Consider the following 9,655-nt stretch of genomic DNA (forward strand, 5'->3'; position numbering starts at 1 on the left):
AAAAAACTATGTATATATGTATGCACATAGCAAATTTAATTTTTAAAGTAAATTCTCAAGTTTAGGGACGTCAAGGCTTTTTTATATTTTTCAAAAATATTGAAGACTCAGCCCTAAGAACTTTTGCTTATGTGGGTTTTATATATCTATAGAAATTAGAATTGAGAAATTTGTAATATTTATTCATTTAAATAAGCTGTGTACAGTTTTCTCTGTTCATCTGGCATTTTTCACTAATGAAATCGTATATAAGAAAATAGGAAATTTCTGTTGTGCTCAAATTGTTCTTTAATATATCAATGCTGTTACAATAAACTGTGTTCAAAACAAGAGCTGTAGCAGAACTGACTGTATTCTCACTGCTGTGTAATATGCTAGGTATCACTTACCAGTTTATTTGCCATTTATAATTTACAAATATATTTGTGTAGCTACAGAATTGTATGAGTGGACACAATGACAAAGTTAACTATCAAGGTGGTTCTACTGGTAAAACTCTAGATTGATAAATATGTTTGATGATATCAAAACCCTAGAACTGATAGTCATATAAAAATGTATGGCAGCATACTATGAAAATTCACTCATTCACTAGATTAAAATAAGTTTTCTAAGAAAATCTGAAGCCAGTTAGGCATGCATCATCTTTTATAGCTGAGAATGAAAATGATTTTTTACCCTAATCTTCAGACTACCAGTTAATCAGTTATGTTCTTATTTATGGTCTTCCATGGTGGCTCAGTGGTAAAGAATCCATCAGCCATTGTAGGAGCCATGGGTTTGATCCCCAGGTCAGGAAAATGCCCTGGAGAAGGAAATGGCAGACTACTGCCTGGAGAATTCCATGGACAGAGGAGCCTGGTGGGCTACAGTCCCTGGGATCACAAAAGAGTCAGACATGACTCAGCGGCTAAACAGCAATCGACAACTCTTAGTTATAGATCATTACAGATAATATGCATTTAAAGGTTTGTATACTTGAGATTTGGATCAAAAATATAGTGTCTTCCAGTCTTGGCGATATTTTTGAAGGTGTATAAAGCTCCATATATAACTTGGAGGGCAGAGTCCCTTGCAGGGTGATTCCATTAAAATGTCTAAAATTATTTTGACTTCAGCTTACTATTTAAATGTTTGTGAAGTTTTTTTTTGGTATATTTTGTTTTGGAGAGGTGAAGGATACAAGTGTCAAACTTAAATGTTCAAAGTTAAACTAGTAGTACCTATTTTTCTCTTTGTTTTCTTTCCACTTACGATACCAAGAATTTGAGCTATGATATTAATTAATAAGCTCCCTCATATCTGAAAGGATGATTTTAAAGAGAAATCCAATATATCTAATATCTTGAATGCATTGGAAAATGGCAGTTGCTGTTCAGTGGACTTTTAAAGTTAATAGCTTTTAGATTTGTTACTCTGTTGTTTTTTTGAAATTATTTGCTATGTTTTCAGTGAATGGTACCTCCCATATGAACCTCTGGTATACTTCACAGCTCACAGTTTTCAAGTAAGTTGCCGGAAGACAGAGGTTCTTTTTGTTTCAGTAGTTCATACTAGACAGAGAGCCAAATGCAATAGATAAGAGGTAGCAAGCTTCCCTGTGACTCAGAAGTGAAAACGGAAGAATGATTTAACTTCACTATATTAAGAAAAACAATTACTTAGATTGTCTGACTTTGCTAATCTTTGTTTTTGATTTGTGACGTGTTATTTGTGAAGGAAGAGGCTGTTGATGTGTCTAACAGCAAATGTTTGCAATAGGGAAGAAATTAAGTAGCTCAAGAAGAAAACTATTTTATAGGTTCTGATAAGGCAAGTCATTAAAGTTTCACATTGAAAGTGGCTTGGACCAGAATTTGAATTCCATGACACAGCAGAACCTTGGTGTTTCTGTGTGTACATCAGTTAGTGTTTTCTCTCTTCTGTAGTTTGTAGATTCTTTGGCCTAGCTTTTGCTCTTGCCAGTGGGGTCTGAGCACTGCTTACCCTGAGCAGATGAGGAGTTTGCTCAGAAAATCCAAGATAATATCTTGTGTGATATCCTCTATTGATACATATACGAAAAATGAGTTAGGAATAGTGTTTAATTCACTTTGCTTGACCTATAAATTCTTGACAGAATGTTCTGGCATGTTCACAAGACAAGTCTCTAAGGTCATTTTTCCCGTGTGAAATGCACATTGGTTTGTGACATCAGCTCCTTCAAGTACCTGGTATATCCAAATAATATGCTGCCTAAGGCACGAGTATCAGGAACAAATTTGTTTTCCTTATGGCAAGAGCTTTCCAGAATTACTGCTTTCTGAACTCCAGGGATCAGCTCTGTGGTAGTATCATCCTAGAGCTCTGGTTCTCTGAAGTGTGGTTCCTGGAGCTGAGTGTTAGCACCATCTGGGAACTTGCAAGAGATGCAAACTCTTAAGACTAGCCCAGACCTTCTGAATCAAAAACTGTTCATATACTGTTGTTATATGCACTAAATTGTATTCCATTTTCCCGTTACTTGAGATGCACATTGCAAGTGTTTAGAAACATTAAGACAGCTGTAAAGCACATAGCCATTGTACTCTTTTTCTTGTACTTAGAAAGGATTTTGGAAAAAATACTGGAAGTAGGGCACTTCAATTCACTACTGCCATGCCACTTTGACAAAATTAGCTATGGAAATGAATCAGATAACTGCTGCAGTTATTTTTTTATTGATTTGATCAAATTTCTGCTTATTTTGACCCATCTGAGATTTGGTCAAAGTTAGTTTCAGACTCATAATAGGATGATTTAGAAAATCAGTGGCAGTTCTATAGAAATTTCATGAACAATACAGAATTGCAGAACTAGAAGCAGCCTCCATTCTTTAGCTTTGTTCCAGAAGGGATTAGGAGTTGGGATTGTTTAGTTTGGCAAAGAAATAGGACCACCTGTAAGGGACATAAAATATCTGTACTATTGGAGGAAACAGGGATAACAACTTCTTGTTTTGTTTTAATTTCAGCAAACAGCTTATAGATTTTTTTTAAGCCCAATGTAAAGAAAGAACTTTCTAGTAATTAAGAAATATCAGAATAGGTAATAGGCTTTCTCTCAGTTGTAAATGTCTAATCTGTGAGAGGTAAAAGCTAAGGTGAGATAAGTCATTGGAGATGCTACAGAACAGTAGGCAAAGGTGTTAAGGTAAGCAGTATCTAATATTCTGCTATTCTGCTTCTAATCCATTGGGGAAAGGAACTCAAAAATTCCTATCATCATAGTCTGGTATTGGCCGAACACACATGATAGTGTGTTTGGTCGATACTAGAAAAACATCTGATATTTTCCTCAGCAGCAATGACAACTTGATGCAGAAAGCAAAATCTGTAGGTGATAATCCATTGTCAGAATGCTGACTCACACAAATAAAGAAACTAAATGCCACTAGGATGAAAAGAGGGCATACCTCTTGAGAGGAGGAAAAAGAGAAAGAAGAAAAAAGAAAAGACACCGAAATACATTAAAAGTCTAGTTACTAAAAGAGTTTTTTTCCACATGTAGAATAAGTAACCAAGAACAGAAATAGGGACCTACCCTTTTTGTTTATTTCATTTTTAAGTTTATAGGAAAACATTTTACATATCTCCTATTTTGGATTTCTTAGAGTCTTCTGAAAATAATTTTCTGAGTAGTTGTAAAGAACTGGCAAGAACATAACACTGATTTTAAGCACTCCAAATATAGGAAGTAGGTCTAGAGTAACAGAGTCAAAAGCCTCACTGCATGTTTTCAGGAAGTGAGGCTTCTCCAAAAATATAGTGTATTTACTTTGCTGCCACTGTTAGCTCTCATCCTATTCCTTCAGTTCTGATTCACTTCTTTTCCCTTTGTGCCCTGCATGGGTGGGGATCTGTGGGTGGGGGAGGAGGGGTAGTGTGCAAAGGTAGCTAGGAGTCCTTCCCAGTACCCTGGAGGCAGCTCAGAGCAGTCTCAGAAACCGAAGAAGTAACAGCAGTGCACATGCTGCTTAGTTGCTCAGTTGTGTCTGACTCTGTGGCCATTCGGACAGACTCCTCCGTCCATGGGATTTTTCAGGCAAGAATGCTGGAGTGGATTGCCATTTCCTCCTCCAGGGGATCTTCCCAACCCAGGGATCGAACCTGCATCTCCTCAGTCTTACGCATTCAGGCAGATTGTTTACCCACTGAGCCACTGGGGGCTTCCCAATAACCGTGTAACTTTCATAATAAAATAACTGCTGTTTTCTGATGCAGTGCTGGATACTGGGTATCCTTCATGAATTTATGCAGACGGCTTCTCAGATTTAAATGGGTTTCCAGGGGATTTGAACTCTAGACACCATGTACTGTAACTGATGACTTAGTGATCCCACAGTTAATAGGCCTCCTGTCAGCTTTTGAGATTCAGCTAAGCTTAATCTTAGATACAGTTGTGAGTAGTTGGGGCAAATATCAGGCGTTTACTACCTCCTTCCTCACCTGTGGTTCAGAGTAGCTAACTAGTATTCACTTGCCAATGGCTAAGTTGTCGGTTCTCTTTCAAGAGTCAAGGCTGTCAACCCTGTCCAGCGTCTGTTCCTGTCTGGAGTTGTGTCCTCTTAGATTCCACTAGTCTTGGGACCTTTAACTCCCAAACCAAATAAAACAAAAATATGTGATCTACTGCACAGTGTTCTTATTGGCAGCAGGTCTTCCTTGGAAACTTTTATTCATGAATTCAGTAATATCCCCAAGATCGTCTCCATGATGACTGTCTTAAGAATTGCATTACTAAGTTGTTTATCCTCCCATGTTGCTTGGTTCATTGGAAGGACTGATGCTGAAGCTGAAACTCCAATACTTTGGCCACCTGATGCGAAGAACTGACTCATTTGAAAGGACCCTCATGGTGGGAAAGATTGAAGGTGGCAGGAGAAGGGGACCACAGAGGATGAGATGGTTGAATAGCATCACCAACTCAATGGACAGCAATTTGGGTGGACTTCGGGAGTTGGTGATGGACAGGGAGGCCTGGTGTGCTGCAGTCCATGCGGTCGCAAAGTGTCGGACACGACTGAGCAACTGAACTGAAGAAACCATTTCTCTAGGCATTGTTACTCTCAAATATCAAATAATATGTTCTAAATCCCAGTGTTCTGTTTTTGTAGTGAGATTTTTTCATTCATCTGGCTGACTGTCTTGTAGTCACATAACGTTTCTTTCTCCCCTAGGGAAAAGTTAAGCATTGGTTGCCGCCAGCTGATTGAAATGGAATATACCATGCAGCAGTGCAATGCCTCTGTCTATATGGAGGCCAGAAACAGGGGATGGTGTGAAAACATGGTCAACGATAGGACCTGAGTGCCGATCTGTAACTTAGAAGGAACTGTGTTTGTCTTCAGGAACAACAGAGTACTTTTCAACCTTTTGTGCCAAACCCGAGAGACTTGCAAGAAATCTCATAGGTATAAAAAGATGATTGCTTAATACTGACAATCTCATTGAGCTTCTATTGCATCCATTGTGGAATGAATCGTGTACTCAACACTTCAGAAGTTGACCTTACCTGCCTACCTCTACTGTTAATACTGAGCCAACATGACTAAGGAAAGGAGAGCCATCTTTTTGGACATCTTAGGGCAAGAGCCACTGTGGCATCTGAGGAAGGCCAGGGACAAAGCATTAGCATCTCCCTCAACCCCAAATATGGGTTCGTGACCAGAGACTTTCAAACCTTAAGAAAGAATTAGGACCTGACTATGCTCATCATATTCCACAAGAGAAATCTTACCCTGGGCTGTTTTCTGATCAGACTGTCTTCCATGTAGACCTGGTGAAGTAATTGCATCCCTTTCACTTCCCCCAAGGTAAGGGAAGTAGAGTTTTTACTTCAGCTCAACTCTGCAGTAGCCTCTTCTCTTCAGTGAGTTTCTAATGGGAAGAGCGGGGAGACCCCTCTCCCCAGTTTCCTCTGAAATGTGAAGCAGCATGAATTTATGGGATCAGGTGGTAGTGGCTGATGTTTGCCCCTAGCTAAACCAAGTGTTTAATTGACTTATTTCATTATACCATAAACTGGAAATCCTTGTTGACTAAAGTATATTATGCTGTTGTTAATACATTTGAGTAAATATGATTTAGTATTCTATTACAAATGTTAATTTATTTTTTTAAGCAATAAATTATTTTTAGTGATTTTGCTTTTCATCTTACTTCCAAATTTTGTTTCTGAACTATATAGAGGTATGACTATAAAAGTGACCCTCTGATAAAAGAATTAGGCGGCGTGCTCACTATCAGGAAGAAGGATCTGATGAGCTTTGTTTGCATAGAAAGCCACACCTCCTCCCAGGGGCTCAAAGTGCCCTCAGGGAAATGAGCCCTTGTAGAAGGAGAAGCTTCCAAGGCATCTCTGCTGTCTGCCTCTGCTATCCCTTCCCCAGAAGCCAAGAGAGCATCCCCTCCTCTTAACAAAAGAGCTCTCATCAGATTTTTCTTCCTTAACTACTTCTAGTTATTATTGCGTTTTGCTCTGCTTGGGGTTGTTTGTTTTTGGTCTTTTTTTGGTGGTGCCTCGAAGTTTGCAGGATCTTAGTTCCCCAACAAGGATTAAACCCAGGGTCATGACCGTGAAAGCAGAGACCTGACCGTGGACTTCCGTGGCACTCCCTGCTCTGCTTCATTGCCTCCTGTTTCCCTTTTATCTTTTTAATATGTTATACTTTTTAGGAAATTTCTTTTCACTCTGGTCATGACTTATTTCACCCTATATATGTGGATTTTAATTTTATCCTAGTCTTTGTGTCTTTCACTTTCTGCATTGTCAGTTTTCAACCTTTTATTTAAATATTTAATATGTAAAAGTGTTTTCTTCTTTCTAGTCTTATTTTCATCTTTGGCAGCATTCTTTAAAATTTTTTTTAGTGTTTGTTTCTTTGAAATGTCAGATCTTTTTTCTTTTTTGTTGCCTTTTCCTGATTTTAAACTTTATGCTTTTCTCCCCTGATAGTCCATTGCAGGAGTTGAGGGCTTCCTTTCCTCCTGTCCCCTACTTTTTTTCTGGATCTCCTCTCTGGATTGGAGTAACTTAGTGGACAAAGGATCATTTAAGCACTCCCTTGCACAGAACATAAATTTGTTTTGATGGGAGATTATCAGATCTTTAGAAGAACTTCAGGTTTTAAAATCTCCATTCAGTATGGATAGCTATTGTATTTTGTTTGGGCAGAAGCTTTATATGCATGCTGTGAACCAGAGGGGACTGATGAGGAAAGTCCCATGAGGGGGAAGAGCTCTCTGTGTAATACCTTGCCTTAGTGAGGAGCTGTGATAACTTTGAGACCCAACACCCAAGGATTATTCCAGTAGAGTTGGAACCATTTTACACCAGCGTTTCCTAGGTTATTTCCACAAGATCGTCTATTTCCTTCTAGGAAGGACCTGGTTTGAATCCTCTTGTTTGCAGCTGCCATAGCTCTTCCAGCATTCTGAGCCAAAGAAAAGCTGTGGCTCAAGAACATTGTGTCCTACTGGGTCCTCTTGTTAGGACCTGCAGTGGGCAACTGGAACTGCACAGGGTGGAACTTCTCAGATGAGTTCAGTTCACCTTTCTAGTATTGTCTTTGCCTGTCATATGAAAGACAGGGGACACAACACCAACCTGAAACTTTATTTCCTTGATCTTTTGGCCATCATCTTAAAAATAGAAGTCCTTTCACCCTTCCAAGGTTGACCAACTATTATTTAGTGTCTTGGTCTCCCTTAAGAGCCTAGTTCTTAACAGTTCATATTCCTGATGTGCATCTCAAGTTCACCTACCTTTTGGAGCCTTTTAGCTCCTACTGACTCATCCCATGAATTAGAATGAATTTACCTTTTTCTTCTAAGAGAGAATATATCTCACTATTGAATAATGAAATGCATCTTCCACTGAGGGATGCTGACACCTGTACTCCTTTTCTGATTCAGATTGGATCAGATTGGACAACCCAGTCTCCATCCAGTTTTAGGCTATTTTGCCAAAAAAACCAAAAAACCCCACTCCAGGGAAAACAAGCAGCTGCATGAGCGTGAGCAGTATCTATAGCTGTGAACCAAGAAAGGAAGGTGGTAAGACATTCAGATCTCAGGTACCACCAAGTGGTAACTACAATCCAAATTGAATCTCCTAGCCTGTACAACTCGATCACAGACTAATGGTTGTAGGCAAAACTACATTAATTTGGTACATAACCCTTGCATGGCCAGAGAGAATGAATGGTTCCCTGATGAGATTTCTAGTCAGGTAAAATACTGACATGTCCTAGCCTTTTTTAAAAAAAAAAAGCCTTTTCCTTTAAAGGTTTGGTTAAGCTAGAAAGCACCTTTCCAAGTGTACAATTTTTAGTTTTGTCAGACACCATCACACAGTCAGCAGTGTTCACCTGTTACGAGTTTCAACCGCTCCTTAAAATTCCCTTGTGCCTTTCTGTAGCCAACTCCCATCCCCACCTCATGAAGCTACTGATGTCTCCTGTCCATGTAGTTCTTTTCCGGAATACTCTGTAAATGGAGGCTTTTCACTTAGCATGAGGCTTCTGAGGACCCGTTCGTGTTTTATCTTGTTTTTATTTCTTAGTATTTCATTGTATGAATGTACCCTTCTATCCATTCACCAACTGGTAGGATATTTGAGTTTCCAGATTTTGGTGATTATGAATAAAACTATTATATTCATATACAGGTTTCTCTAAGAACGTTTTCATTTCACCTGGATACTTAGGAATAAGGCTACTGTCTCATAGAATATTTAATTTTATAAGAAACTGTCAAACTTTCCAAAGTGTATCATTTTGCTTTTTACATTTTCCTAATGATCAATGATAGTAAGCACATTTTCATGTTATTATTAGATTCTGTTTATCAGTGTCTTTTTCCAAACCTTTTGCAGGATGTTTCAGTTCATCTCTTAAATTTCTGATTCATTAAAATTTGGTATTCTGTGTGCATCTTTTTCCAAGCTAAAATTATATTAGTCCTATTATTCTCTCTGAGCAAATCTTTTGCCATCTATTCAAACATATGCCTTTTTTAGATTCTTGTATACCTACAAGATATCAGCCCTAGACATACCCAGCTTAATAACTGAACTTTGCTTCTCACCCTTATCCAAACCCCCAGTAGAGAACTGAGCTTCTAACAGAGGAGCCTAAACATTTTGTTAGCTATTGTGCTAGTAAAAGCAGCCATGATATGCACTTGAGCACATCCCTCTCTGTATATACTCTTACTGTTTAGTTATCATTATTATTTGTCTTTAAGGCTCTGGAGGAAATTCTGGTCTTTTATGAAGAAAACTGGTACTTCAGTTATGTAACCTGCAGATGGTTTATTCGGTGGGTCTCCTGCTAACAGGCCCAAATTTGTGGCTTGGCCTTACTAAGTATATGAGATTGATATAGTGATATTTCCTTGTTTTTCTTCTTTTTCACCCAGCTGATTTACCCTATATATGTCTCACCCAGTGACTCTTCAAAATCTTTTTTTGAAACAAAGACAAAAAAATATTATGAAAACTGTTTTCTGTGACTCACAGTCTTCTCTAACAGCAACTGTGGAGATGCAGTAATATCCTATAGAGACTTTCTCCTTTGCCTAACCCCTTAAATTTTATAGGGTTTTTATAGATTATAGGGTATACTTGTCATTCA

At 38.4% G+C, this 9,655-nt stretch overlaps 1 protein-coding gene across 5 annotated transcripts in view; it reads left to right on the top strand.

The window, feature by feature from the left end:
- The window catches only part of SWT1 (SWT1 RNA endoribonuclease homolog), a 104,654-nt gene extending 95,705 nt beyond the window's left edge, over positions 1 to 8,949 (top strand). For 4 of the 5 annotated variants that reach the window (XM_065936197.1, XM_065936199.1, XM_065936200.1 and 1 more), the window contains one exon: positions 5,198 to 8,949. In XM_065936197.1, coding sequence (XP_065792269.1) covers positions 5,198 to 5,327 — 130 coding nt within the window. In that variant the 3' untranslated portion in view covers positions 5,328 to 8,949. The other variant, XM_065936201.1, reaches the window with a different exon arrangement.
- Positions 8,950 to 9,655: the final 706 nt, after the last annotated feature.

Source organism: Muntiacus reevesi, chromosome 5 (genome assembly GCF_963930625.1).
Source record: "Muntiacus reevesi chromosome 5, mMunRee1.1, whole genome shotgun sequence".
Classification (NCBI taxonomy): domain Eukaryota; kingdom Metazoa; phylum Chordata; class Mammalia; order Artiodactyla; family Cervidae; genus Muntiacus; species Muntiacus reevesi.